Below are 27,939 nucleotides of genomic sequence, written 5' to 3'. Positions count from 1 at the left end.
GGTATGAATGAAGAGCGTTTAGAGGAGATTCAGGGCCCCCAAAAGAAAGAGAAGGGAAAGCAAGGGCCTCATGGTCCCTGGTCTTCACAGGTGACTGTGCTCCAGTTAGAGCAACAGAGTGTTGGGGGGTGAAAGGAGACTTGGTGTCAGCGGGGTGGCCAAGGTCAGGAAGTCACAGGAAGCAATTCAGAGCCCAGGGACAGCTTCTCATCCTGCCAGATGTTGGAAGAATCTGAGTCTTCAGATAAGAAAGGTGAAGTCTGGGGAAGGTCAAACTCCAAGGCAGAAGGAAGAGGAACTCTCATCACCACTGCACCCCTCCCACCCCCCAATATCCCTTGGGTTATCGCAGATGAATACTCCAGTCAGATGCCACATTGACGCCAGGCTTGCGCAGGATCAACACAGAGGTCTCAGGGTCATGCTGGAAGGACAGGCGGGTTTCGGGAGATCCTGGTGGAGAAAAAAGAAAGAGTTCCATGACCATAGCAATAGGCTATGGCAGATCAACTACTTTCCTACAGGCAAGTCTCCAACCCTGCTGCTACTTCCCCTCTCTCCCCACCCTGGGAGCCAGTCTCACCCCTCACCTTTTGTCTGGAGTATCACAGCTGCTGGCTTTCCAGCCCCTATTATCACTACCCGCTCAATCCAGACTGGTGTCTCAAAATAGCCTTTGGGGTCTGCTGAGCTAGAGGGAACAAAAACATATCCCCATCAGGGAGAAAGAGGTCAGAGCAGAAGGACGGAGGAGCCCCAGAACGAAGTCACATGTAAGAAAAGAGCACAGTTCTCTGTGAGCATCCCCAAGGCTACCAAGGAAAAATTTCATTACCTGGAGACAAGAGTGTTGCCAGAGAATGAGAACCGACGCAGCAGGAACTCATGGTGAGTCTGATAGTTGAATGTGTGCCCATCATCTAGAAAGAGCTCTCCTTGGGCCGTACCCTGAGCAGGAAGTGGGACAGTGAGAGCCCGAGCCCAGGAAGGAATGAGCAGCACTCCCCCAGGCACCAAATCCCAGGAAGGCAGGCAAAGGGCTAAGAGTGCTCCCCACTCATGTGGCTCACCTGGGGGCTGAGAGCAACAAACAGAGTGATGGGGTCATCCTTCATACAGTCAGAGGAGCGCCGCACACGCATCCATCGAGGGATAATTGTCCCTCCACGCTGGAACACCGGGATCTAGGGCAAAGGCAGTGATGGGATGAAGTTGCCCCATTGTCCTGACGATTAGACCAAGGGCAGATTGCATAGCCTGGCAGCATCTTTTGCTCTTGCCCATCTGTGCCCACTTAGGTACCGGACCCCAAAGCACACACTCTCTCCTTCTGGAGACTTACAGGCAGATAGAGCTAGCAGCTGGGCCAGGCATACTCACACTGCTTAGGGTTACAGGCAGGTACAGGGTCTGGGGACCATAATGCTTCTGGTAACTCTGACTGTCATACCACACCTGTGGGTGGCAGGAGACAGATTAGGTCATTGCACATCCTATCCATCCTCTTCAGCCTTCACCACTTTCCCCATCACACACACCCCTTCCCTTTTTTCCTTAACTCACCTCCCCTTGGCCAGGCAGATAAACCTGCACGCCATGAGCCCCGGAGTCTGATACAGGGTGAACCAGTAATGCATCGCCTAAAACAAACGAGAATCAACTGTGAATTGAGGGGATCAGTTCTCAGAAAGGAAGCACCAAAGCACCTGCCACCTTGTGCCAGCGGTCTCACTCACTCCTCCTTCTCTGGGCATCCACAGACATCTCTCCCACAGGTGCTTACTTCTTTTCAACCCTATCCCAACCCACCCCCAACTGTCTCCTCCATTTCTCACCAAGCAGGAACTGATCATCTATACTGAAGGTGGTCACATCCTGAGGATAATGTACCCACAGGGGCCTAGGAAGGAAGCAAGACAAGAAAGGAAGACCTCTTTGGCAGAGGTCAAAGATGCTATCCCACGAACTGGAGTTAAGCACAGCACAGAGGTCCAAGCCAGGAACTTGCAGCCAGACAGATCAATCACTCTGTAGGCCACAGCTATGCAACCTACCCTTGGTCTAATCATTGAACTTCCTAACCCACCTCCTCCTCCTTCCCTACCCCCTCCTGAAACTATCTGACATGCCAACTTTCCAGTGGCCATTTCATTGCCCTAGATCAGGTCGGATTTTCCTACATCATCTCCTACCCCTCCCTCTGGTTCTTTACCCCCAAGACGCATTGGTCTTTCTGTTTTTAAATTTTATTCATTTATTCATGAGAGACACACACACAGAGAGAGAGAGAGGCACAGGCAGAGGGAGAAGCAGGCCCCATGCAGGGAGTCCGATTCAGGACTCGATCCTGGGTCTCCAGGATCAGGCCCCGGGCTGAAGGCAGCACCAAACTGCTAAGCCACCGGAGCTGCCCTCAATTCCACTTTACAACGTCTAGAGTGCACTAGCTATCTTTCTATTTTCTATTCCTGGAACACAACAACCTCAATGCCACTTTTTTTTTTTTTTTTGAGGGAATTGAATGGAATAGTGTTTTTGTTTTTTTTTTCTTTCAAAGATTTTATTTATTAGAGACAGAGAGAGAGAGAGAGACAAGCAGAGGGAGAAGTAGGCTCCATGCAGGGAGCCAGACGACGTGGGACTGGATCCCAGGTCTCCAGGATGATGTCCCGGGTCGAAGGTGGCACCAAACCGCTAAGCCACTGGAGCTGCCCTCAATTCCACTTGAGAAGGTCTAGAGTGCACTAGCTATCTAGCAAGTGCACTTGCTATCTCCTATGCTAGAAACATTATTTCCTCTAGATCACAAAAGTCCATCTTCCTCATTAGTCAGGCCTCATCTCACATGCCCTCTTTTTTTTTTTAATTTTATTTATTTATTCATGAGAGAGAGAAAGAGACAGGCAGAGGGGGACAGAGGGGGAGAGAGAGGGAGAGAGAGAGAGAGAGAGAGAGGCAGAGGGAGAAACAGGCTCCATGCAGGGAGCCCAATGTGGGACTCGATCCCAGGACTCCAGGATCACGCCCTGGGCCAAAGGCAGGCGCTAAACCGCTGAGCCACCAGGGATCAGGGATCCCCCTTTCTTCTTTTAAGTAAGCCCACACCCAGCATAGAGCCCAATGCTTGAACTCACGACCCTGTGACCAAGACCTGAGCTGAGATCAAGAGTTGGATGCTGGGATGCCTATGTGGCTCAGCAGTTTAGTGCGTGCCTTTGGCCCAGGGCATGATCCTGGAGTCCCGAGATCGAGTCCCACATTGGGCTCCCTGCAGGGGGCCTGCTTTCCCCCTCTGACTGTGTCTCTGCCTCTGCCTCTCTCTCTCTTGTCTCTCTCATAAATAAATAAATAAATAAAATATTAAAAAAAAAAAAAGAGTTGGATGCTTCAGGGATCCCTGGGTGGCTCAGCGGTTTGGCGCCAGTCTTTGGCCCAGGGCATGATTCTGGAGTCCCGGGATCAAGTCCTACATCAGGCACCCTGCATAAAGCCTGCTTCCTCTCTCTGCCTGTGTCTGCCTCCCTCTCTCTCTCTCATGAATAAATAAATCTTAAAAAAAAAAAAAAAAGGGATCCCTGGATGGCGCAGCAGTTTAGCGCCTGCCTTTGGCCCAGGGCGCGATCCTGGAGACCCGGGATCAAATCCCAGGTTGGGCTCCCTGCATGGAGCCTGCTTCTCCCTCTGCCTGTGTCTCTGCCTCTCTCTCTCTCTCTCTCTCTGTGTGACTATCATGAATAAATAAATATTAAAAAAAAAAAAAAAGAGTTGGATGCTTAACCAACTGAGCCACCCAGGTGCTACTCATGCATCTTTCTTTTTTTTTCTTTTTTTTTTTTTCATGCATCTTTCTTCTTCAAAGGGCCATTTGTAGGGCAGCCCAGGTGGCTCAGCGGTTTGTAGAACCAAATTCCATTACCCTGTTCTATTTTTTTAAAAAGAGCTTATTACTGTAGGCAATTTTCTCATTTGCATATTTGTGTACATGTCTGTTTGTCTTGCTTCCAAGGAAAGAAGAATACTTGTCTACCCTGTTTCAGGCTCTGGGGATAGTAAGGAACAATGCCTGCCAGTAATGTTGACTGCTCCTCATCCCCATTTAGGCTCTTCTTACTCTTGACTTTATTTTTTTTTTTTAATTTTTTTTTTTACTCTTGACTTTAAAACCAGAATTTCCCCCTTTACAAGGCCCTGGTGAGTGGCAAAGAGGCCCAAAATGGAGCCCAGTCCCCACATCCCTCAGCCCCTCAGCTCACTCTACACAGACCCAACTGAATGCCTCACCTCATGACAGGAATGCCTTCACGATGGGCCTGATAGAAGAGGGTGTACCAGAAGGGCAGCAAGGAGTATCGCTGGCCCAAGGCATCTCGGATTATGTCATGGTACTGAGTTGGTAAGAGCCAGGGCTCTCGCCGCCCAGTGTCCAAGTGTGCATGTGCCCGGAAGAATGGCTGGTAGGCACCCATCTGGTACCAGCGCACAAGCAGTTCTGGCTCTGGATTTTTGAAGAAACCGCCCACGTCCGCTGGGAGAGGGGAGGGAAGAAACAGGTTGGAAAAGAGGGTAAAGGAGGGCTTCTGCCTAAGTAGCTCCCCCACACCCCACCCTAGACTCTCGGCTCTCTCTGTTCATGCCTGGGTCCTGTGCCCTCGGCCTTGTTCCTCTCCCACCAAACCAAGACCCCAAATTCCTCCCCCTCTCACCCCCACAGAAGGAAAGTCCCACCAGCCCCAGGCTGAGACACATAGGGATAGAGATCTTCAAATGGTCCCATTCAGCAGTGTTGTCCCCTGTCCACACAGCTCCTAAGAAGAAGAGGGAGATGGAGTTTGCCAACAGCAAAGGGGCAGCTGACTCCTCTGACCCGCCACATCTCTTCTAGGGCCCCCAGGGTCCTGCCCAAGATGGCAGAATATACAACACTTGAAAGGGGACAGGACCCCCCCAAGTCCCTGGCTCCTCTTAAAGTGTGTGGGTGGGGGTGAGGGGGGATGCAGCGTACTACTCTCAGAGGACAGCTGCGTGGACAGACTTCTTAGAGAAGCAGGCCTTGGTGCACCACTCTTCCCATCTGGCCTTCACACTCTGCTACAGCTCTACTCTCCAAATCTTACCAAAGCGTTGGGAGCCAGCGAAGAAAGCCCTGCTCAGGACAAAGGGGCGCTCTAGGCCCCCAGAGCGCAGCACCAGCCCATCAGCCGTTGCCATGTGCTGAATGGGGACAGGAGAAGAGGGGTGGTGAGGAGCAGAAGCCTGTCGTCGTCACGTGCACGTTCCCTAGCCCTCAGGCTCTCCTTGCTCAACCTCTTACCACATAGAAGCCGTAGATGTTATGTACATCTCGGTGCTCCCAGCTCCCATAGTGTTGGGCATCCTTGAGCATGGTAACCTCAGGACCATTGAACACAGACGGTTCATTCATGTCATTCCAGACATAGAGGTTGGGAGCTGAGCCCTAAGTAGACAAGGCAGAAAATGGGGACAGAAGGACAGAAGGGAGGAAGACAAATGGTAAGAGTAGAGAACTCCTAGGAATCCAAAAGAAGCATCTCTCAGGGTCTTCCCAGGATCACGAAGACCTCCTGATAAATACAGGTGGCCAGGGGCGCCTGAGCAGCTCAGACAGTTAAGCACCGACCATTGGTATCAGCTCAGGTCATGCTCTCAGGGGTGGGATCAAGTCCTGTGTCAGGCTCCACTCTCAGTGGAGAGTTGGAATTTCTCCTCTGTCTGTCTGTCTGTCTCTCTTGGCCCCTCCCTTCATCCCACTCCCCCAAGCCTGCTCTCCCCACCCCGTAAATAAAGAAATAAATCTTAAAAAAAAAAAAAAATTACAGGCAACTGACCACAGCAGGGCTGACTGACAAAGAACGATGGAGTCTGGGAGGCCAGGTGGGAAAGACAGATGCAGGTAGGAGAGGGGCTCCATACCTCATAATTATCAAAGCTGAACATGTTAGCCCACCAGGCCCTCATCGTGGGATTGGTAAAGTCGGGGTAACCAGCGGCGCCTAGGACAAGTTCAGGGTGGCTGTCAACCTCCAAGGAGCAAAATGGCTACCAACCGATCTCCCTGGCCTCACAACAGCCTCTCCCTCAATTCTGGGGCCACTTACCTGGCCAGCACCAGCCCTCGTAGTCAGAGCCATCCCGGGTTTTAACATACAGACCCCGGCTCTGTAACTCTTCGTGCACGCGGTAGCCAGAATCCACCTTGATGTGGGGGTCCACGATGGTCACCAACTGCAGGCAAGGAATGGGGTGGTCAGAGCTCTCCAGGCCTGTTGTGCCAGAGCAGACTGAGTATGGCCGCAGTCCTCTTACCTTCCGCCTCTTGGAGGCCAAGTGTTGGAGCATGGTAAGGGGTTGGGGGAAACGGCTGGGGTCCCAGGTGAAGTACCGCTTGCCATCAGCATGCTCGATGTCCAGCCAGATGACATCACAGGGCAGGTTATGATCATCGAAGCCCTGATCAACTTCCAGCACATCAGCCTCATCCCGGTAGTTCCAGCGGCTCTGGTGGTAGCCGAGGGAGAAGAGCGGGGGCAATGCCTGGGTCCCTGCAGGCACGGGGGTCACAATGGGGTCAGGCCCAACCCAGGGCCACTGGGAACACCCAGAAATTGAGGAAGACAAGTCGACTAGACAGTGAGTGAAGGGTCCAGGGCTAGGAAGCAGGCTGAGGCACAAGACTTTGAAAATACAGTCCCCCCTCTCAAGAAGACAGGGCCAGTGAAGGAGGCTGCTGGCTAGCAGCAAGGGGATGCACATACCTGTGAGACTGGCATACTGCCGGAACACATCAGAGACAGAGGGGCCAAGCAGCAGGAAGACATCAATGATGCCACTCTCTGACATCCAGCGGACATCAGTCTGTGGGGTCTCCCCGGAGCCTTGTAGGTAGTCTAGCATCTTCCCAAATAGGGTCTACAGAGGACCAGAGACACAGGTCCAACACCCACCCTCTTCTTCCCTGACCCAGAGACTAAGCAGCAACGCTCTCCTCAGAGTCCTCACACCGCTGGGTCCTAAGGAGTCAGTCTGGGCTGAGATTAGATATCACCCCTTCAAAAACGCTTTTCTGGACCACACCATCTAAAACAGCACTGTCTCCATCCCCTACCCTGTGACCACATTTCTTTCTCAACGCTTCCCACCACAGAACTTGTCCTGCCTTCTTACCTACGTAACATCTGTCTTCCACCCTGAGAATGAGAACGTTTCCTACCTCAATGAACAACATATCCCCAGCACTTAGACGTTTGGTCAATAACAAGTGTACTGACAATAAATGTAGAAAGAGCAATACTTTCTCCATGAATGTGTGTTTTCTGGGAATGACCAGGGAACTCAAATGCTGCTCTCAAGGCTCAGGACTCCTTTTCCCACCCAGTCCCTAAACAGGTATCCCTGTGAGCCTCCAACCAGCTTCTTCAAAGTAAATGCCCCTAGCACACCCATTTGTCTCAGGCCTGAAGACATACTCTCGTACTGCTCTCTGCCTGCTTGCTCACCTTCCCTGCAGTGTTGGAAGATATGTCAACCCAGGTCTCTGCAGCATTGAGCCAGAAGATGCCCAGGTCTCGATGAGGGCTGTGTGCCAAGAGCACAGGCACAGACCCATACAGGGCCATGGGATTGTACAGCTCGTACTGGAATACATCCAAATTGTAGAGGCGATACGGCTCCCCACCCCTGCAGGCAGACAGACAGACAGACTGGCCCTAGGCTATGGCACTCACAACCTCCACCCCACAGATACAGGTGAGTGATAAGAAGTGGCCCCCCTGCCCTTTCCCAAAGGAGAATTTTTTGATCCCCAAAGGGGATCTGGCCACAGGAAGTGATCCATGCTTGTCTGAAGTATCCAAACTGCACAACACCACCCCACAGCCCTAATGTCCAACCCATCTTTCCCCCCATATCTTGATGGTCACCATGGGACTCACTCAGTGACCTTTAGCCTCAGGTTGTCTGCATGCTCAGGGATCCCATATACATGCTCCATGCCTGGCAGAGAGAAGTCCAAACCCACAGACGTGGGGCCTGTCAAGAAAACAAAAGATGGGCTCCAGAGCTTCTGTTTGACAAAGAGTCCCTGCATCCCTGCCCAAGGCTCTCCCAGTCCCTCACCATATGGCTTGCTGTCAGAGTGAGTTTTGAATGTCTCCTCCCAGGCTCCTGGCTCATCTTTCTCTGCCTTCCCCTGGGTCTCCTCTGGCTGTGAGGAGGAAAGCAGACCACCTCCAATTACATACTAGCTCTCTCTTCCCCCACCCTTTTCTAAATCCCGTCCCCAATGGGGACACTGAGCTCAAGTTTCCTGTGGGCCTTTCCCCTCCAACCTTCCAGCCAACCCTGTGCCCAGCCACCCAGCCAACCAACTTGCCTTGTCACCATCCCCAGGTGCTTCCTCGGGCTGGGCCCCACCGCCCTCAGCTGGGTCTTTTGATCCTTGCCTGGAAGGTAGGAGAGCTGTCTGCTCCAATCCAGAGGGGGCAGGGACGAGGGGCTAGTGGAAGGAGGGGTAAGGGAATAGAGAGCCAAGGGTCCAAAGGAACGAAGGCATTGGAGGAAGGGACTGAACGTTAAAGCTTGGCAAGGGACCCCAGTGAATGGATTAATGTGCAAAAGACGGGGAGAGAAATGAGAAAGGGAAACGAGTAAATGCTACCAGGAGGTGCCTTCCACACACAGGACTAAATCATCAGCCTCTGCCTGCCTTCCAGAACAGACAGGCAGGATGGTTCAAGTGCCTGGATGGGAATGTCAGTGCTGGCTCTGCTGCTTCTGAGAGACTCTGGCCCCAACTACTTCCACTGGGCCTTAGCCTCTTGGCCTGACACCAAGGCTTTACAAAGCAAGTGGGTCATACTATGGTCAAGCCTCTACAGATATATGCAGGGACTCAAACAAGAGATTCTGCCAAAGAATGCTTTCAAGGGCAGCTGTCAAGCAGTTCTATCTAGAGCCTCAGGGCACCCCAGCTGAGAGCCAGAAACCCCAGCATTAGGCAGTATCTCTCCACCCCCTTGGCAAAGCAAGAAGCTCCCTACATTCCTCAAGGACTTCCAGCATGTCATCTTCCTTCTCCCAGAGGGCTCCCAGCCAGGGAAACAGGGAACAGGGACCAGATACCACATATCTGGGGAAAGAAGGGTGAGTGAAGGGCAGGGCATGGGAAGGTCTGGGACACCTTCCCCTGGGGGCCAGAGTGAAGGGCGGGTAAGGGCAGAGGAACAGATACAGTACCAGTGGCCATGGATTTACCTAGAGAAAAGGTTCTTGATCTTATCCCAAATGCTACCGAGCGTGAGACTAACTTTATCCGAGAAACTGGGGCAGGAGGAGATGGGTAGGGAAGGGGAAAAGGAGGCACAAAACCAACACAAACACAGAAACATAAAAGTGAGTTTCAGTCGACAAACTTCCAGAGATGGGGGGTAGGGGTATAGGAAACCAAAAAAAAAAAAAAAAAAAAAGGAAGAAAATAAACCTGGGAAATGTGATGGTGTGAGAAGGGGAAGAGGGAAAGGCAGACCCAGGCAGGCCTCCCAGAGGAGGTGCCCAGGGTACAGCTCAGGGACAAAAGTGACTTGCCTCCTGGTCTGTACAGGAAATGGAGAAAACCAAGACTGGGTCTGCTTCCTACCTTCCCTGAGAACAGCTTCTCCCAGCCCCCAGCCCCTACCTGGTCTGGTGGTCCTGCCACCCTGTCTCCTCCCAGGGACCCAGTGTGAAATCCACCACATCCCCAGGCTCTTGCACACTACGTCCATTCCAATCCCAACTCCCATACTCACGGGACCCTGGGGGCCCTCTGGTGCTCAAAATCCAAGAGTCCTCGGGCATTGACACTGAGCAGAAGACTGCGGTCCTCTAGCAGGTCCAGGCGGAATGGTTGCGCCGTCAAGATGATTTTATAGGGTCCCTCAGCCACCGTGAGCTCCAAACTGTTGTCATCACGGCCAGAGACAGAAAGCCTGAAAAAGAGATCAAAAGGGATACAAAGAAGCACAACAGGCCAAGACTAGTGAGGACTCTCCAGAAGAGGGGGCTGCTAAGAGCTATAGGTCCCCTGGCACTGGGGACAGTGCCAGGGGAGACAGATTGACCAAAGGAACCTAGGAAGAGCCTGGCAGCTGACCCAAGCATACTTAGAACTTTAAAATGTTAACAGAGGTAGCATGGCATTTTGGTGAGGAAAGGAGGATTATTCAATAGTGAAGTCAGAAAAATAGATTTCCCAAGTAGGAATAAAATGGTCCCAAATTCCTACCTCATACCAGTTACTTGTATCAACTCCAGACAAATTATACCTTAACATTTTAAAGATTTTTAAAATTTTTTTTTAAACTTTATTTATTTATTCATGAGAGACACACAGAGAGAGGCAGAAACACAGAAAGAGGGAGAAGCAGGCTCCATGCAGGGAGCCGGACATGAGACTCGATCCCAGGTCTCCAGGATCACGCCCTGGTCCGAAGGTGGCACTAAACTGCTGAGCCACCCGGGCTGCCCTAAATAAAATCTTTAAATAAATACATAAAGGTTCACTGGGAAGTAGAAAAGGACTGTGGAAATGGGTATATTTCTCAGGAATAACTTACCGAGACGTTGGGGGATCAGCCACCAACACATCTGGCACCCGGTATCGGGGCCGCCGGGGCTCCAGTTCGTCAATCCTAATGCGAGTCATGTTCTTTTGAAGCCCCTGGAGCTCCAGCACCAGCACTACCTGTGGAAGCAGAGAGTTAGATCTGGAAAAGGGACAGGGCTACACCATGGAAAGCCCTCTGAACCCACTCCCTCCTTAGAGCTCTCTTGCTTCTAGTCCTTTACCTAAGGGACCTGAGATCTGAATTCCTCATAAAATCCCTAGATGGCTGGGATAGGATGTTGGCTATAGGTTCACCTTTGCCGAATTACCCCTTAGCCATTTCCCCACTGCCACTGGCCTCCTCCTTTTCTCCTCTGACCTTAGTGATCTCATTGATCAGATGGACTGTGAGGGCATCAGGACCAAGCTGCAGAGAGTCCAGCAAGGCTCGGTACGGAGAGAGGCCTGGCCGTAAGCTTCGTTGCCTCCTGCCAAGTGAAATGGGTAGGTGGAAAGGTTCTTCAATGTTCTTAGGTCCCTCTACCACCTGCAGTGTCCCCAGGTTACGCCCCATATGCCACAGCACCTCCCACATTACCCTATCTTCCACCCCACTCTCCAAGAAATATCATACTTGCAGAAGGAACTCTCTTCACAGGTCTTAAAGTTGCTTCTATCCACAGCAAGGGTAACTCCCAGGAAGACTCCTAAACAAGTGAATACCAAACCTGTCCCAGATCTAAGGAGGAAAAAAGACAAAGAGGGAACCATCAGCACAGAGGTGAGAAAAGGCCCCACCTTCAGAGGGGAAAGGCCCCTTTCCACCACAACCCTAAAAGGGGAGAAAGAGTCTGGTTAAATAGAAGAGAAGGCAGAATGGACATGGGATAATAAAGTGTCTGGCCTGAGGAGAGGATTCTCGCATCTTGCCTTCAAAAGGCAAGTGGACAAAGGATGGTTGGCCTTCAGAGGCCCTGGTATTGACTCTGGTTACATCAGCTACTCAGAGGAAAGGAGCAGTAACAGCCAGTCTCAGGGGAAGTGGTGGTACCATGTGAGGAACAGAGAAACAAAGCAAGCCATGCCTTTCCACGCAAGGCATTAAGTGGAGGTACAGTAGAAAAGTTAAAGATGTACCCTCAGGTAGCCTGTTGTCACAATACCTAGTCCCAACATCCCTAGCACCGTAGGCATCCTGTTCCTCTGATTTCCACTCCTAGATGTCCAAAGTAAGTCACCACTATCACTACCTAAGCCTAACAAGAATAACAGCTACATGTATTGAACCCTAACATGCCCCCACGGGCCCCAATACCTGCCTATATCCCTAGTTTCCAACCCTGCCTGCAGTTCTGAAAAGTGCCAATCTCACCCCCACAGATTCTAATCTAATTGGCCCAAAGTGGGGCCTGGGCATCAGAGTTTTTAAAATCTTCTCAAACAACACTAATGGGCAATCATCATTCAAAACCACTTCTTTATACACACTACCTCTTTTTCATTTCTTTTGTTGTTTTCTTGGTGAATGTAAGGTTGGGTTTTTTCCCAGATGGGAAAACTGAAGCATAAAAGGCTAAGAATCCATCCAAAACTGAATTGCTAATAAGGAGTGAAACTGAGATTGAACTCAGCTCTGCCTGACTCCAGGCCCATGTACTTCATGACACACAATATGGCACACTACCTATACCAGCAGGGCCTGCCTCACTGAGGACCATTACCCCAAGGTTACTGGAAAGTCACTTCCCCAGTGTGCTATCAAATGACAGACAAGGAAAAAAAAAAAAAAAAAGCAAATGACAGACAAGGGACTAATCCAATTATTTAGACAAGTTAGTATGAAAGATACATTCATCCATTCTGGGTAAATCCTAAACAGAGGTTCTCAAACTTTATTTATCTGTTAAGAATTACCTGCAGTGTTTATTAAACGCAGATTCCTGAACCCCAGGAATCTGCATTTTAAGCATGCTTTCCCAGCAACTTGATGTGGGTTGTCCAGGAGCACACTCTTAAGTGTTCCAAATAGGAAGAGAAAACAAAAACAGGCTTCTTTTAAGTCTTAAAACTTTGCAAACTGCTAACAAGGTAACTAAAGACTATATACGTTGTATCCAGCATTAGCCTCAGTATCTGCTTGAAAGCTAAAGGTAAGGAAAATCACCAGAAAGGAGAGGGCAGAACAGGGTAAGCCCTGCAGTTCCAGAAGAATGTGCAAGCCAGCCAGGCCACACCGAAAAGTGAAGAAAACACCAGGCACTATCTTTTGATAGGCCAAGCAGGAATAATTAGTAGCAAAACAAGCAGAAGAAATGCTACCAGAAAACTCAACAGCAAGACTTGTGGCCCAGGTCCTAAGGAGTGACTGCAGCAGGTCCCCTGCATCACTGACCCCGTCTACCTGCCCAAAGCGGCAGTAATCAAAAGTAAAGTGAGTTAAATACCTCCTGGAGTCCTATTTGTACAATCTATACAATGGGGTCGGAGAAGTGCCAATGAGGATAGGAGTTATAAAAGATCTTTCGGATGTGACCTGTTGGAAGGCCCTAGGAACTCAGGGATGACTTGAACACTCCAGAGAAAGAGGTGGTCACAAGCCAAAGTCAGAAATGAGCCGCAGGGTAAGGTGCACCCGTTTATTGTTTCAGATCACAGGCTTCCAGAGAGTTTACAGTCCAATCTTTTTTTCACTGTTGGTGACAGTACATGCCTCTCCCCCGCCCCCCCCCCCCCAGTACATCCGTTACGTCCAGGTAAACGCTTTGTGGCGCTGGTGATTGTTTCCAACCGTTTAGGTTTTTTGTTTTTGTTTTTTTTTTTTCGGTAATATAAACTCGAGAGCGCAGATCAAACCGTTCGATCGCATGCTGTGTTTGCGCACCAACATCCAGCAGACCACGAATTTATGGGATCCTGCCCCAGCCGAGCCCAGCGACCGTGAACACGGAACAAGTCAGAGTTGGTGTCCACGTGAAGACAAGGGCAGGCAGGGCAGGGTCCTGGACTCTGGGGGTGTAGGGCAAGAAGGGTAGTGCAGGCGGGACAGCAGGCCGCGGTGCTTCCCTGCTGAGGGGCCCGCAGGGCCAAGGGACTGAGTTCCCGTAGGCCCGGCCGCGTCTCGTCCCCGCCCGGATGGCCCCGCGCACTGCAGGAAGGAGGCAGCGTTAACCGTCGCGAGCCGCCGAGGGAGGGAGGGGGCAGCTGAGAGAGGGCAAGGCCAAGGACAGCGAACGGTTGCGGCCCTCTCGACCCGCCGGGATGGAGCTGGGAGCCCCAGAAGGGCCCCCGACGCCGCGCGGATCTACAGCGAGAAAACCGAGAGCGCCGGAGGCCGCCTCCGGAGGGACAAAGAGTGCTCACGAGGCCAGGGGTGACGGAGTCTCAGGAGGGCATACAGGAAGAAGAGCTATGGGGTTTGGGGGACACGGGGGCGTCCCGGGCGTGCACCCGGGTTCCGGGCTCCTCACCGCCTCCTACGCGCCGCCACTGCCGCTACCGCCGCCATCTTGTGCCGGGTTTGCTCCTTGACCCCGGGCCTCTCCTCCCCGCCCCGCCCCGCCCGCGTTGAGCCACGTCTCTTAGGCCCGCCCCTTCCGGCCTTCTGATTGGCCCGACCCGGGAGCGGCCGGCCGGCCGGCCCGTGGGCGAAGCGCGCACAATAAATGCCCGCGGTAGGCGGGGGCGAGGGCGTGGCCCGAGGGCGGGGGCGGGATTGTCCAGAGCCAGGCGCTGTCCGACTTTGCCAGCTCTGAGCATCAGACAGAGGCACTGGACTCTGCTTTTCTCAACTCGGCAAATTTTATTTAGAAAAAATGATGGGAGAGGAAAAAAGTGACAGCGCTCTTTAGGCTAAGGTTTTGAAGAGAAACCTCTACCTTTCTGAGCACCTTAGCCCCCTGTGTCTCTCCCTGCTAAACCTCCCTGGACTTCCAAAGCATGGAAAAGGCTATGTCCCCTGCCGAATAAGAGTGGACGGTGAAGGCGCCTGGAAACGGCCAGAGAAAAGGCCCAGGCGGTCAATGTTGCGGTGGAGAACACTGTGCAGCACAGCGAGATGGGGTCCACCCTCACCCCCACCCTCCCTGGAGAAGTCCCGGATGAAGCGCCCACGCTCTGACTGGAAGATGAACTTCTGGGGCAATGGCCCATGCTCCCGGAGAAAGCCCCAGACACTGAGCAGCAGCAGACGCACTTCAAAAGGTGCCAGTTGGCTAAATACCTCGTGCATATTGCCTAGGGCTGGTGGCAGAAGGCTTCCCTCAGCCATGACAGCTACCAGGGTGCAGGATGCCTCCAGATGCCAGGGAGACTGAGCTGTATCAGGGTGTCGAGAGGCTTCCCAGTGACCCAGAAGGGCAGCCAGGAGCCCCCGCAAGAGCACAGAGCAGTAGCACAGGGCTGGCGGAGCAGCTGCTACCAGCTTTAACAGCTCAAAGAGCAGGGGCTGTTCCCGGAAGCGCCGGCCAATGCGGAGATCCCGCTCCACAGTGGCCCGGGCATGCTCCTCAGGGGGCCAGGCTAGCTCAGCACCAGCTGCATCGGGGCACACACTCTCCACCAAGGTCACTGCCACTGCTTTGGCTGCCTCCGGGCTCAGGGTGGGAGCCCCCCAGCAGCCCCCACATTCAGTACCCCCAGGGGCACTGCAGCAGTGCACCAGGAGGCTGAGGAGGCTCTGGGTGTTATAGATCACTTCCTGCTGATTGCGAGACTGGACAAACTTGGGTGGCTTTAGACCACGACCGATGACTCCAGCATGGAAAACTGACCAAATCCCTCCAGGCCCTGGCACAGCTGCAGTGTGGCGCCGGTTTGTGTCCAAAAGGGAGGCAGAAGCCAAAGGAGCTGAGACAATTGAAAGAGTCTCATTGTCTCTATCCACTTCCCCTCCAAACAGTTCTGTGTTGCCCCGATGTAAGGCTCCCTCAACTAACAGCTGTAAGACAGCCTTAAGCCCAGCTGGGGAGGTCTGAGAGAGGCGGGTAAGAAGCTGAGAGGCAGAAGCCACACCTGGGGGGCCATGCAGCCTCAGAGAGGCAAAGAAGCGATGTACTCCAGCTCTCACCAATCCCAGGAGTTGGGAGGGGGACAGGGCTTCTTGAGGAAAGGGACAAATGGCCAGGAGGGAGGCAGCAGCTTCAGCTACTTCCTCCTCAGGATGTAGCAGGAGAGGAGCCAGGTCAGACAAATGAGCTGATGCAGACTCCCCAAACCGGGCCCCTAGGGCTGCAGGGCCCTCACCACCCTGCTGTTCCCACCCCACTAGCAGTGCCAAATTGCGCAGGAACCGGGCAGTGAAGGGAGGCTGCAGAGTCCCTGCATGCACCCGAGCCAGGCAGCTTCGGAAAGCCAGAGGCAGGAGGCCCGAGAGACTGACCACCAGCCCTGCATATAATTGGGTGGCCAGACTCAACTCTTCAGGGCTTCGGGCCCGGCTCAGGAGATGGCCCAAGGCCTCAGGTCCACAGCTAGGTCGAGTATAGACAGAGAGCAGGCCCAGGAGCTGGTGTTGCCAGAGGAAGCGCTTCCGTTCCAATCGTAATGTTTCTCCGCATAGCTCTCCAACGTTGTTTCTTAGCGCATCTAAAAAAGGCACAGGGCGGGGGGCTGGGGGTGGGCCCAGCACTCCTTCCCCAGGAGACCCTCCCCGGTGATGAACCAGTTTTTGCAGGTGCAGCAGCAGCAGCTGGATCAGCCGGTCACAGGCCTCCCGAACAGGGTCCGGCACAGCCAGGCCTTGGGTGGTAATGACTGAGGCAGGCATAGCTGTGTCCACCAGGAACTGCAACAGCCGGTAGGCACCTGCCCCCGAGGCCTGGCTTACCAGGTGCACAGCCAGGTTCAGCATGTTGTCCAGCTCCTCTCGGGGAAATCCCTGCAGGTGTTGCTGCAGCTGGCTCAGCACAGCTGGGGGCTTAAGGCAGTCCACCAACTCTCCAGAGACTGTGCCCAGCAAAGCTGGTGACATGACCGCCAGCTGCAGTAGGAAGGGAACTGTGGCCTGAAGGGAGGGGTCCCCACTCCGGCCCCCAGTGCCCCCTGCCAGGCTATCATGGAACATTCGAAGAAGTTCCCGGCGGATGCTGTCTCCATGGCGGGAGGCCAGGTGCCCTAGAATGCCTACAACTGAGGCAATCTTGGGCACCCGTTTCTCCCCAGGGATAGCAGGAGATCCAGGGAAAGGGTCTATAGAGGGGGTCTGAGAAGAGCTTCCACCACTGCCACCAGCTCCACCTCCAGCCCCACCGTGAACACAGAAATCCTTAAGGCCACAGGAGAGAACTCGGGAGATGATGGTGCCAGGAAAAGAGGAGCCAATATGGGCCACAACCCAGTCAAAGTGTGGGGAATGCTGGACAGAGGTATCCAGCAAGGCATCCACGCAGGCATCTGGGCAACTACCAATGAGAGCTGAGAGACACTGGACATAGATATCCATCAATGTGCGGGTGGCCCGGCAGCCCATCCACAGCTGCAGCAATTCATTGAGAGAGCCAGTGGCATGGGGCACACGTTGGTGCTGGCCTGAGTATGTGCTGCTCAGTTGCCCCATGAGGTCAATGGACCAAGCACTAATCACAGGTGCCCAGGCCTTCGGGTTGGCTCGGATAAACTCAGACAGCACCTGCTGTACTTCCTGCACCACATCTTCTAGACCAGGTCCCCCAGCAGGGACATGGGAGGGTGGGGGTGGACGGAGGTGAGGGGGGGCAGCCACGGGGCTCTCATCCAGGGCAGCCAGGTGGGCCCGGACACTCTCATCAAAGACACCTCGCAAGTGGTCAAGCACAGCAGCTCGAGCAGGTGGTAAAGAACGCAGCAGGAGAAGACCACAGCGAGCATGTTCCCGGGCAGAGAGTTGGTGGCCCAGAATCGGGTCCACGCCAGTTAGAAAAGCCTTGATTTCCTGGGACAGCTCTTGAGCACTAAAAGGAAGCAAGAGAAGAAGACTTAGAACGTTGGGAGATGTTAGGCACATTACATTCCCTCAGTGAGTTTTGTTTTTTCTACGTAAAACAGGGGTAACTGTACCTCCCTCATAAGATAATGTACGTGAAGCAATTAACGCTACATCAGGTTCACACTAATCACCCAATAAATGCTACCTATTTTTCTTTCGATAATAACAATATCAATGTTAGGTAACTCATGTCAGGTGCTCTTTAGGTACTTCACGTGTCTTATTTCAATCAAGACAACAGCCCAAGAAGGTATGATCCCACTTTATGGATAAGAAAACCAAGGTTAGGGATCCCTGGGTGGCTCAGGGGGCTAGTGCCTGCCTTCAGCCCAGGGATCCCTGGGTGGCTCAGGGGGCTAGTGCCTGCCTTCAGCCCAGGGCCTGGTCCTGGAGTCTCAAGATCGAGTCCCACATCGGGCTCCCTGCGTGGAGCCTGCTTCTCCCTCTACCTGTGTCTCTGCCTCTCTCTCTCTCTCTGTATCTCTCATGAATGAATAAATAAAATCTTAAAAAAAAAAAAAAAAACAGCGAGAAAGAAAGAAAACCAAGGTTAAGTAATCAGACTAGAAGTCCCAAGAGGGTAGTAACCATTTCTGTGCTCTTCAACAATGAATCCTCTTCTACTGAAGCACCTGGTATATGGGAAGTACTCCATAAGTATTTGCTGAATTAAGTAAATGCATCTTGTGTGGCTATAACATCTGCTTTAAAAACACCTTTCCAGGGATCCCTGGGTGACTCAGCCATTTAGGGCCTGCCTTCGGTCCAGGGTGTGATCCTGGAGTCCTGGGATCGAGTCCAACATCGGGTTCCCTGCGTGGAGACTGCTTCTCCCTCTGCCTGTGTCTCTGCTTCTCTGTGTCTCTCATGAATAAATAGAATCTTTAAAACAAAAAACACACCTTTCCAGCCTGGCTGCCCTCCTGGCTGCCCTCCCCGCACACAAAACACAACCCCCCAGGATCTTGCTCTTAAAATCTTAAGCTCAAAGTTGTCCCTCATTAAGGCGTCCTAGTACCTGTTTTGGTTTTTTCTTTTTTTTAAGATTTTATTTATTTATTCATGAGAGACACACACCCAGAGAGAGAGAGAGAGAGAGAGGCAGAGACACAGGCAGAGGGAGAAGCAGGCTCCGTGCAGGGAGCCGGACATGGGACTCGATCCCAGGTCTCCAGGATCACACCCTGGGCCAAAGGCGGCGCTAAACCGCTGAGCCACCCGGGCTGCCCTAGTACCTGTTTTTTTCCCACATTCTGCAAACATCGTCGCCACCCAGCACTTAAACTCCACATCAACAAACCCCCTTCCCGGCATGCTCCGTGTGCCAGGGTACAGACAAGGTAATGCCCGGCTTTCAACACCTCCCCTCCCAAAACATAGAGCTTTGGCCTCAGAGGTTCAGAAGCCAGTGTTAAGGGAAGAGACAAAGTACCCTTCCTTTTACTGCCTTTTCTACCAAAGAAGACCAAGTCCTCTAGGGGCTGATAGGGCTCCAGACTATGCCCTCTCTGATTCTTTAAATAAATAATCAAATAAACCATCCTAAGGTGAGGGGGAGTATCTCAGCGGAGGGTAAGGCAGAGGCTAGAGGGAAGCACTGTGTGGGTTTCTGGGCCCGGGGTCTCAGGGAGTCTCCATGAAGTCAAGGGACCCTGGGTTCTCTCGAGTCTAAAAGGGGTAGGACAGCTGGGCTCCCAAGAGTTCTGATAGCCCCGGCTCTTGGGAGAACAAGGCCGGGGTCTAGGCGCTGGGGGTGCGGGGGAGGCAGGACCGAGAGCTCACGAGTGCGGGCACTGGAGCCCAGAGTTTTGCTGAGACGGTCCCTGAGTTCTGGGAGGATCCGAGCAGGAATCTCTGAGAACCCTGACGCGAGTTCTCGAGGTAGGATCCGGGTTTCTGCCGAGAAGGCTGGGGATCGGCGCAGGGCCGCGCGATGGGGGTAAGATGCCAGGGGCTCTAACTACCTGAGCGGCGCGGGACCGTGGGTGGCCGGGGCAGGCCCGGGAGGCCCTGGGGCCCCGGGAGGGTCGCACAACGCGGACATCCCGGAGCCCTAGCCCGAGCCCGAGGCGGGAGCGGCGAAGCGCAGGCAGCGCATGCGCGCTGACAGGAAGCCCGAAAGGAACCAGCGACTGTGTATCCCCGGGAAACCGGTCCGTCGACGTCCGCGACCCTCCGACGTTGGTTCCGGACCGCGTCGGGATCCCCGACCCGGACTTCGTGACAACGAGAAGCCGTTCCGGCCTCCATGGAACCTTTCGTTGTTGTTGTTCCTCCAAAGGGCCTTTGACAGCCAAGCTACAGCTAGCTGCGGCTGTTCACGGTCGAATTTATTTTGCCGAAAGCCAAAAACACAAAGTGTTCAATTCACGAGGTTTTAAAAAATGAAGCACCAGGAAACATTTTCATCAATAAAGAGTGATCATATTAAATACATCAGAGAACAAGTAAACAGGGGCGCCCGGGTGGCTCAGTGGTTGAGCGTCTGCCTTTGGCTCAGGTCCTGCCTGATCCTGGGGTGCTGGGATCCAGTCCTGCATCAGGTTCCCTGCAGGGAGCCTGCTTCTCCCTCTGCCTGTGTCTCTGCCTCTCTCTCTCTCTCTCTCTCTCTCTCTCTCTCTCTCTCGATAGTTAGTTAGTTAGTTAGTTAGTTAGTTAGTTAGTTAGTTAGTTAGTCATGAGAGACACAGAGAGTGGGCAGAGGGAGAAGCACTCTCCCCACAAGGAGCCCTATGCGGGACTCCATCCCGGCCCCCGGGATCACACCCTGGGCCAAAGGCAGACGCTCAACCACTGAGCCACCCAGGCATGCCACTTACTAGCAAGATCTGTTCTAGAACAATAGAGACAATTTCTGCTCCTAGGATTGCCTCAAACTGGTATCCACCTCAGAACCTCAACTTTTGACCTGTAAAAGATTTTTAAACCAGGTAAGTTCTACAGCAATGAGAGAGAGACAAGCAGGTTCCATGCAGGGAGCCCGATGTGGGACTCCATCCCGGGACTCTGGGATCACCCCCTGGGCCAAAGTCAGATGCTCAACCGCTGAGCCACCCAGGCATCCCCAATAGTCAACGTTAAATATGTTAGGTGTGACAATAGTAGTTTGGCTACATAAAAGAATGTTCTTAAGGGTAAAATCTCATCTGCAATTAATTTTCACATGAGTCAACAACAACAAAGACACAGGACAGCCCGGGAGGCTCAGAGGTTTAGCACCACCTTCAGTCCAGGGCGTGATCCTAAAGACTCCAGATCGAATCCCACGACAGGCTCCCTGGATGGAGCCTGCTTCTCCCTCTGCCTGTGTCTCTGCCTCTCTGTCTCTGTGTCTCTCGTGAATAAATAAATAAAATCTCCAAAAAAAAAAAAAAAAAAGATACACACATATTTACAAGTGCAGAGATGAAACGAGTGTAAGAAAATGTTAAAAATTGGTAAATCTAAGTAGAGTATATATATAAAGGTTCATTGTAACTAACTTCTTAATTTTATTCGAAGTTTGAAATTCAAAATAGGAAGTTGGCTGGGGAGGTATGACACTGAGCCCAAATCCTCCCTCCTCCAGGAAGCCAGTAGTGATTAAACAGAGCAGAAAGATTATGCTTTCCTCTGTTGAACACACCTCCACACAGGCAGCTTTTCACTTTTTTTTTCTTAAAGAAAGTTTTTTATTTTTATTTTTTTATATATTTTTTTAATTTTTATTTATTTATGATAGTCACACAGAGAGAGAGAGAGGCAGAGACACAGGCAGAGGGAGAAGCAGGCTCCATGCACCAGGAGCCCGACGTGGGATTCAATCCCGGGTCTCCAGGATCGTGCCCTGGGCCAAAGGCAGGCGCCAAACTGCTGCACCACCCAGGGATCCCAGCTGTTCACTTTAATTAAACACCCCAGCTCTGGCTCCCAACAGAAGTTCTGAATATTAAATGGGAAAAGTTATGCTCAATCTTCATTTTATTAAAAATATAATCCTGGGATGCCTGGCTGGCTCTATCTCTCATAAGTAAAATCTTTTTAAAAATTAATTAAAAATAGAATTCAGCAGGGGTGCCTGGGTAGCTCAGTTGGTTAAGTGCTGGACCCCTGGTTTCTGCTCAGGTCTTGATCTCAGGGCTAAAATCAGGGTTATGAGATGAGCTGGCAGGTAGGGCTCTGCACTTAGCAGGGAGTCAGCTTTCCCTTTTCCTCTCCTGATACACGCTCCCTACACAGTTCACTCTTTCTAAAATAAATAAACTTTTTTTTTTTTTTACGATTTTGTTATTCATGAGAGAGAGGCAGAAACCTAGGCAGAGGGGAAGCAGGCTCCTCACAGGGAGCCCAATGTGGAACTCAATCCCGGAACCCCAAGATCCCACCCTGAGCCAAAGACACTCAACTGCTGAGCCATCCGGGCATCCCTAAATAAACCTCTTATTTATTTGTTAAGATTTTAATTATTTATCCATGAAAGATACACAGAGAGAGAGTCAGAGACATACAGAGAGAAGCAGACTCCATACAGGGAGTCCAATGTGGGACTCGATCCTGGGACTCCAGGATCAGGCCCTGGGCCAAAGGCAGGCACTCAACTGCTGAGCCACCAGGCATCCCAAATAAATATTTTTTAAAAGTGATGTATATATATAAAATCCAACAAAGGAAGCAGATACAAACATGACATAAAGTGACTTTTTCCTGGGGTACCTGGGCACCTCAGGCAGCTGTGTCTGCCTTCAGCTCAGGTCATGATCTTGGGGCACTGGGATGCAGCCCCTCTTCGGGCTCCCTGCTCAGTGGGGTGTCTGCTTCTGCTTCTCCCTCTGCACCCCCGCCCCACTTGTGCTCTCTCTCAAATCATAAATAAATAAATAAAGTAACTTGCCCCCTCTGGTCACAGAGGCAGTGAGTGGCAGGGCTGGTATCAGGACTTTATCTCCTCTGCCATTTCTACAATAATCTGTATTGTTGTCAGAAGTGGAGAGTTGGGAGTGTCACTAGGTAGACAGGATCATCACAGAGGCTGCCTTCTTATTGCCCTTGCTCAAGTAAGCGCCATGGGTTTTTTTTTTTTTTTTTAAATTTTACTTATTTATTCATTCATGAGAGACACACACACACAAGGAGAGAGAGAGAGAAGGAGAGAGGCACAGAGACACAGGCAGAGAGAGAAGCAGGATCCATGCAGGGAGCTCGATATGGGACTTGATCCCGGGTCTCCTGGACCACGCCATGGGCCAAAGGTGGCGCTAAACCGCTGAGCCACCCGGACTGCCCTAGCGCCATGGGTTTTACTTTCTATCTTGTTTCCACACCCACAGACCCCTTCCCAAGTCCCTTTCAGGCTCCCACATTAAACCACACATCTCAAAGAGAACTCTAGAACTTTATTACAAGTGGAGCTGACTGCAAGGGGGCCCCGTTCTCCAGTCTTTCTTCACCACTCTCTTCCTCTTAACATATCCCTCCATGACAGGTCACTAGGCCATGAAGGAAGAGGAGTCTGGGGAGAATGAAAAGGGGCAATGCCTTCTCCAAAGTCCTCTGAACAACTAGAGTCTTTCTGGCTCCAGCTGAGAATCTTCTAGTGGAAGGGGTGAGAGATTCCCCTCTCATCTCCAAGGTCCTCCATGTCTATATCCTGGGGTGCTTTTGTCTTCTTTTGCCGTTTGGGCTGTGGTCCACTAGTCCTGACTGGCCTTGTTGGGGCTTCCACTGAGAAAAAGGAAAGGGAAAGTATTAAAGAACCCCAAGGAATCCAGGCTGCTCCCTGACCCCACCTCTATGCCCTGGCCTTACCTTCCATGGCTGCTTTCTCTTTCTGGGCCAGCCGGATCTGCTGGAGGAGCTTTCTGCGCTTCTTCCCAGACAGAGTAATGTTGGCACGTGCACTGGACCTGAAGGGTCAGTAGGAGTAAAGATTTCCTGAACCAGCGTCAGTTGGTTCTGTCTATCAAAAAGGTCTTTGGATTCAAGTAAAAAGACTTTGAAAACCTGGGCTCTGAGGTAGTGAGTTAAATCTCTCCAACACTTAGCCATTTACATACTTAATACCACTCCCACACATATATAAAGTACTTAACATTCAATGTCAAAATTTGGTATGTGCCAGAACTTGTAAGGGAAAGTTACTTTTCTTTTTTTTTTTAAGATTTTATTTGTTTATTCATGAGAGACACAGAGAGAGGCAGACGTGGGCAGAGGGAGAAGCAGACTCCCTATAGGGAGCCTGATGCAAGACTCGACCCCAGGACCCCGGCACCACACTCTGAGCCAAAGGCAGACGCTCAACCACTGAGCCACCCACCCAAGCATCCCTCTCCTCTATTTTTAATACTTTTTTTTTAAGTAGGCTCCATATCCAACATGAGGCTTGAACTCACAACCCTGAAATCAAGAGTCACATGCTCTACCAACTGAGCCAGCCAGGTGCCCCTATTTTCAATACTTCTGACACCAAAAAGGTGTGGGTTTTTCCCCACATCAAGGCATTCTCAAATTTGGTGGACACCGACTGAGAATCCTACACATTTAACTCAGTTCTGACACAATCTACCTGGATCAGATCCCACGGGTTGAGGGCGCTGTTTCACAAGACTGCCCCCCCACTTCAGATATTTTGTTTCTGAATGATCAGCTATAAACCAAGGTTCTCACGATCCCCTTCTCAGACTCAATAATTTGCTAGAACAGCTCACAGAACTCAGGGAAACATTTACTTGCATTTACTTAGTTATTGTAAAAGGATGCAATTCAGGAACAGCCAGATGGAAGGGATGCATAGGGGTAAGGTATGGGGAAGGGGCACTGAGCTTCCACGCTCTCTCCAGGTGTGCCACTTTCCCCAAACCTCCACCTGTTCACTAACCAGGAAGCTCATCAAATCTCTACTATTCAAGAGTTCTTATAGAACTTAATCTTCCTAAGTAGGTGGAGTTTAAATCTACAACGCTCTCACCACCTGGTCTTTCAGGAGATCAGCTCCACCCTAAGTTATTAGTATAAACCTTAGGCGTGCTCAAAAGGGGGTCCTTAGGCCATACATGACACTCCTATCACTCAGGAAATTCTAAGGGTTTTAGAAGCTCTGTGCTAGGAACCACGGACAAAGACCAAATATACTTATTATATCCCAAACTGTAAATATTTACAATGAAGAAGTCAATGAAAGGATGGGATGGGAACTCTTCCCCAAGGCTCAGGGGGCTTTGAAACATGCAAAATCCCATTAGGCGCTCTTCTGTAAATTGAGTTCGTACATACTCATGTGTGTGCTTTATTTTTTTTTTAAACATCTTATTTATTTATTCAGAGACAGAGAGAGAGAAAGAGATGCAGAGACACAAGCAGAGGGAGAAGCAGGCTCCATGCAGGGAGCCTGATGTGGGACAGGATCCCCGGTCTCCGGGATCACGCCCTGGACTAAAGGCGCCGCTAAACCCGCTGAACCACCAGGGCTGCCCCATGTATGTGCTTTAAATTTATTTATAAAAATCTAGGGCAGACCAGGTGGCCCAGCGGTTTAGTGCCTGCCTTTAGTCCAGGGCGTGGGATCGAGTCCCACATTGGGACTCCCTGCATGGAGCCTTGCTTCTCCCTCTGGCTGTGTCTCTGCCTCTCTCTCTCTCTGTGTCTCTCAAGACTAAATTTAAAAAAAAAAATTTTATTTACAAAAATCTAATGTGAAGGGGCCCCTGGGTGACTCAGTAAATTAAGCGTCTGCCTTGGGCTCAGGTCATGTTCCTGGGATGGAGTTCCTGCACGGGAAGGCTGCTTCTCCTTCTCCCTCTCTGTCTCTGTCCGCTGCTCCCCTTGCTTGTGCTCTCTGTTAGATACATAAAATCTTAAAAAAAAAAAAAATGTGAATGCACCATGTTACCTGCGGAGGTGGGTGAGTGGACAGTTCTTACATAATTCTTAGTGGGGGACGTCCAGGAGGCGGAGAGGTTGTGAACTACAGGTACCGTGCGAGGTGCTAGGCTAGCGGGGTGCAGGCGAAAGCACAGCTGACAAACGCCCCGACAAACGCCCGGACAAACGCCCCGTCAGTGCACACAGAGGGACGCAGAGGAATCCTTGCCGAGGAGCCCGGCGGGGAGGGGCAAAGCCAAGAGGGTCCGGCACTCACGCCCGCTTCTTCAAGTGGTGCCGCGTGATCAGCCCTTCGTCTATCACAGCCCCGACTACCCGATGCTTCAGTCGCCTCTCCCGGTTCAACACCCGCCGGCGCTTGAACAGCTTCTTCTTCAGCTCCTAAGGGGGAGGAAGATGCTAATCAGACGATGCCGCGCACCGCGCGACCCGAGACCCCGCACCCGGAGTCCAGCCCACAGATCCCATCTCCGCAGCGATGAGGGCTGCAGGACGCTCGGAGAAACAAAGTCGCGCTCCACACAGTCACCGTTCGGGGCCGGTTGATCTTCCCCCCGGGAGGCCCCATGGCGCGCGGCGAACGTGGCTCCGAGACCGCGTTTTGCCTCCGCGCAGCGTCGACGTGGCCCCGCCCCCGGCCTCCGCGAGCCAATCGTAGCTCGGGGGCGTTGAGGCTATATAAGGGGACGCGGCGCCTTTACGCTTCCTTCCAGCGACGGCGGCAGATCAGGTCCGAGGATGGTTTGCGGAGCTCGGCTCCGAGGCGGGGGTGTTGGGCGAGGCCGGCGCACCCTCCTGTTCTTGGCGGGGGCCGGGTGTGCAGTCCCGGTCCCCGTAATGTACGGAGGCAGAAGGAAAGGGCTCCGGCCCCCTCGGCGTCATGTCTTCGGTGCCCGCGGCTTCCAGTCCGCTGGTTCTATCCTCAAGCGCCGGGACACTGGCTCCGAGGAGCGCGGCGGCGCCGGGTTGGGTTCCGCAGACTCCTCCCTGGGGCGCTCACGCCTTCTCCTTTGATTTCAGGTCTTCGGAGCCGCCCCCGGAGCTTGAACTGCAGCGTCTTCTCTTTCACTTCCGGTTGCAAACAATAAAGGCGGTTCGTGCCCTAGGAGGTGTGTGTCCACGCTCCTTTTTCCGAGGTCTTTGTGAGGAAGGCAGTACGCGTTATTGCACGAAGCGGAATTTGCTGCTTTTCTCTTGGACCTCAGGCTCCTGCGGAAGTGGTGGCGACATTTCGCGAAGGTTCTCTGGCCGACCTTGCCGGGATCTCCACATGGCAGCGCTGCGCCGAACCCTCCACGTGGCGACCCTGGCGGCTGGGGCGCGCCGCGCTTTGGCGGGTAGGGAAGGTAGACAGCGGGAGGGGAGGGTTCTTAGAGACCTGGGAGTCTAGTACCTGAAACTGTGATTCTTAAGACCCCAGGGTACGTTGTGCCGTTTTTGCAACAGTTGCATGGAACTTAGGCGCTGGGTGACACAGGTACTCCACTCGTGTCCACAGGCTCCCTGGCTGGCAGTTGCCCGGCCGACCGTCGCCTCCGGGATAAGCTCCATCCCGATACCCGAGCAGGCAGCGTCCCCACCTTCGATTGGTTTTTTGGGTATGAGGAAGCCCAGGGGTTCCTGCTGCCGCTGCTGAAGGAGTCCCGGGCTGCATGCCCATTGCGGGTGTTGGACGTGGGCTGTGGGACCTCCAGTCTGTGTACAGGCCTCTACACCAGGTGCCCACATCCCGTGGACGTCCTGGGGGTGGACCTCTCTCCTGTGGCTGTGGCCCACATGAAGAGTCTGCTGGAAGGTGGCCAAGATCGAAAGCCCCTGTGCCCTGGGCACCCTGCCTCTCAACTCCGCTTCGTCCAGGCTGATGCCCAGAACCTGGAGTCGGTGGCTTCCTCAGGCTCCTTCCAGCTAGTCCTGGATAAGGGCACCTGGGATGCTGTTGCCCGAGGGGGTTGGCCTGGGGCTTACCAGCTTCTGTCAGAGTGCCTCAGGGTCCTAAGCCCCCAGGGGACCCTGATTCAGTTCTCAGATGAGGACCCTGATGTGCGAGTGCCCTGCCTAGAACAAGGGTTCCCAGGCTGTACTGTGATGGTGCAGGAGCTAGGCCCTTTTGGGGGCATCACCTACTTTGCTTACTTGGTTCAAGGCTCTCATTAAAGACTTCAGTCTGGCCTGAATTACTGTTGGGTGAGGGAGAGAGGTGGATAGTTTTTCAGCGTTGTAAGATGACTGGGAAGCGAGCCTGGTCTCTGCATAGCATTGAATGTTTCTGTGTCCCAGTTTGCACATTGGCAGCAAGGTAGGAATTATACCTGGAATAAGGGGATTGCATATAATGATAGGCAGAACCTGGAGCATTTAGCAAGGCCAGGCACAAGAGGAGTGCCAATAAGAGTAGATGCTAGGCACATTCCCCAGCCCCAAGGAACTGGACCTTCTAAAAACAGGAGTATTGGGACACCTGGGTGGCTCAGTGGTTGAGCGTGTGGCTTTGGCTCAGGGCGTGATTGCCATCCGGGGAATA

At 52.4% G+C, this 27,939-nt stretch overlaps 4 protein-coding genes and 1 non-coding gene across 9 annotated transcripts; 2 read left to right on the top strand and 3 right to left on the bottom strand.

Annotated features, from left to right (window-relative positions):
* Window positions 1–2: 2 nt before the first annotated feature.
* GANAB (glucosidase II alpha subunit) lies at window positions 3–14,202 on the bottom strand. 3 transcript variants are annotated; one of them, XM_038564273.1, is made up of 25 exons: window positions 14,068–14,202; window positions 11,235–11,339; window positions 10,980–11,088; window positions 10,611–10,738; window positions 9,804–9,983; window positions 9,271–9,336; window positions 8,390–8,459; window positions 8,134–8,221; window positions 7,950–8,046; window positions 7,515–7,695; window positions 6,774–6,927; window positions 6,325–6,560; window positions 6,117–6,243; window positions 5,932–6,011; window positions 5,312–5,455; window positions 5,115–5,211; window positions 4,704–4,805; window positions 4,282–4,525; window positions 1,836–1,900; window positions 1,564–1,640; window positions 1,381–1,455; window positions 1,071–1,184; window positions 836–948; window positions 591–691; window positions 3–453 (listed from the first exon to the last, which is right to left on the bottom strand). In XM_038564273.1, the coding sequence occupies exons 1-25, from the start codon at window positions 14,103–14,105 to the stop codon at window positions 344–346; spliced, it is 2,901 nt and encodes a 966-aa protein (XP_038420201.1). In that variant the 5' UTR covers window positions 14,106–14,202; the 3' UTR covers window positions 3–343. The 3 variants fall into 3 exon arrangements, with proteins under 3 accessions (XP_038420201.1, XP_038420202.1, XP_038420203.1); XM_038564274.1 differs by lacking the exon at window positions 9,271–9,336 and having other exon boundaries at window positions 14,068–14,201; XM_038564275.1 differs by lacking the exons at window positions 9,271–9,336; window positions 9,804–9,983; window positions 10,611–10,738; ... (1 more) ...; window positions 11,235–11,339; window positions 14,068–14,202 and adding an exon at window positions 9,057–9,098 and having other exon boundaries at window positions 8,390–8,512.
* A 174-nt stretch (window positions 14,203–14,376) lies between these two features.
* Window positions 14,377–19,670, bottom strand: INTS5 (integrator complex subunit 5). Its single transcript, XM_038564272.1, has 2 exons — window positions 19,526–19,670; window positions 14,377–17,526 (listed from the first exon to the last, which is right to left on the bottom strand). The coding sequence occupies exons 1-2, from the start codon at window positions 19,603–19,605 to the stop codon at window positions 14,547–14,549; spliced, it is 3,060 nt and encodes a 1,019-aa protein (XP_038420200.1). The 5' UTR covers window positions 19,606–19,670; the 3' UTR covers window positions 14,377–14,546.
* A 3,243-nt stretch (window positions 19,671–22,913) lies between these two features.
* On the bottom strand, window positions 22,914–26,075 carry C18H11orf98 (chromosome 18 C11orf98 homolog). 2 transcript variants are annotated; one of them, XM_038564269.1, is made up of 4 exons: window positions 25,948–26,075; window positions 25,675–25,799; window positions 23,346–23,443; window positions 22,914–23,261 (listed from the first exon to the last, which is right to left on the bottom strand). In XM_038564269.1, the coding sequence occupies exons 1-4, from the start codon at window positions 25,984–25,986 to the stop codon at window positions 23,131–23,133; spliced, it is 393 nt and encodes a 130-aa protein (XP_038420197.1). In that variant the 5' UTR covers window positions 25,987–26,075; the 3' UTR covers window positions 22,914–23,130. The 2 variants fall into 2 exon arrangements, with proteins under 2 accessions (XP_038420197.1, XP_038420198.1); XM_038564270.1 differs by having other exon boundaries at window positions 25,878–25,994.
* Window positions 26,076–26,082: 7 nt separating this feature from the next.
* CSKMT (citrate synthase lysine methyltransferase) lies at window positions 26,083–27,592 on the top strand. 2 transcript variants are annotated; one of them, XM_038564266.1, is made up of 4 exons: window positions 26,084–26,148; window positions 26,439–26,527; window positions 26,624–26,764; window positions 26,917–27,592. In XM_038564266.1, the coding sequence occupies exons 3-4, from the start codon at window positions 26,689–26,691 to the stop codon at window positions 27,570–27,572; spliced, it is 732 nt and encodes a 243-aa protein (XP_038420194.1). In that variant the 5' UTR covers window positions 26,084–26,148; window positions 26,439–26,527; window positions 26,624–26,688; the 3' UTR covers window positions 27,573–27,592. The 2 variants fall into 2 exon arrangements, with proteins under 2 accessions (XP_038420193.1, XP_038420194.1); XM_038564265.1 differs by having other exon boundaries at window positions 26,083–26,148; window positions 26,439–26,755.
* LOC119864307 lies at window positions 26,210–26,358 on the top strand. The gene has a single exon (XR_005373703.1). It is a non-coding gene; the product is annotated as a small nucleolar RNA SNORA57 (small nucleolar RNA).
* Window positions 27,593–27,939: the final 347 nt, after the last annotated feature.

The sequence above is a fragment of the Canis lupus genome, chromosome 18 (assembly GCF_011100685.1).
Source record: "Canis lupus familiaris isolate Mischka breed German Shepherd chromosome 18, alternate assembly UU_Cfam_GSD_1.0, whole genome shotgun sequence".
Taxonomy (NCBI): Eukaryota; Metazoa; Chordata; class Mammalia; order Carnivora; family Canidae; genus Canis; species Canis lupus.
The sequence above is the reverse complement of the archived record's forward strand: the minus strand, read 5'-3'. Positions and strand labels throughout refer to the sequence as shown.

Bases quoted from the DNA above. Each gene is read 5' to 3' on its own strand.
- GANAB (XM_038564273.1), bottom strand. From the start codon at position 14,105: ATGGCGGCGGTAGCGGCAGTGGCGGCGCGTAGGAGGCG. The intron at 9,984-10,610 runs GTAAGTTATTCC...TCTCTTTTTCAG, and splicing joins GCTGATCCCCCAACGTCTCG to GCTTTCTGTCTCTGGCCGTG. The intron at 8,460-9,270 runs GTAAATCCATGG...CCTACCTTCCAG, and splicing joins ATCAAGAACCTTTTCTCTAG to GCAAGGATCAAAAGACCCAG.
- INTS5 (XM_038564272.1), bottom strand. From the start codon at position 19,605: ATGTCCGCGTTGTGCGACCCTCCCGGGGCCCCAGGGCCTCCCGGGCCT. The intron at 17,527-19,525 runs GTAGTTAGAGCC...GCTTCCTTTTAG, and splicing joins CACGGTCCCGCGCCGCTCAG to TGCTCAAGAGCTGTCCCAGG.
- C18H11orf98 (XM_038564269.1), bottom strand. From the start codon at position 25,986: ATGGGGCCTCCCGGGGGGAAGATCAACCGGCCCCGAACG. The intron at 23,444-25,674 runs GTGAGTGCCGGA...CTGACCCTTCAG, and splicing joins CACCACTTGAAGAAGCGGGC to GTCCAGTGCACGTGCCAACA. The intron at 23,262-23,345 runs GTAAGGCCAGGG...CCTTTTTCTCAG, and splicing joins AGAGAAAGCAGCCATGGAAG to TGGAAGCCCCAACAAGGCCA.
- CSKMT (XM_038564266.1), top strand. From the start codon at position 26,689: ATGGCAGCGCTGCGCCGAACCCTCCACGTGGCGACCCTGGCGGCTGGG. The intron at 26,765-26,916 runs GTAGACAGCGGG...TCGTGTCCACAG, and splicing joins CGCTTTGGCGGGTAGGGAAG to GCTCCCTGGCTGGCAGTTGC.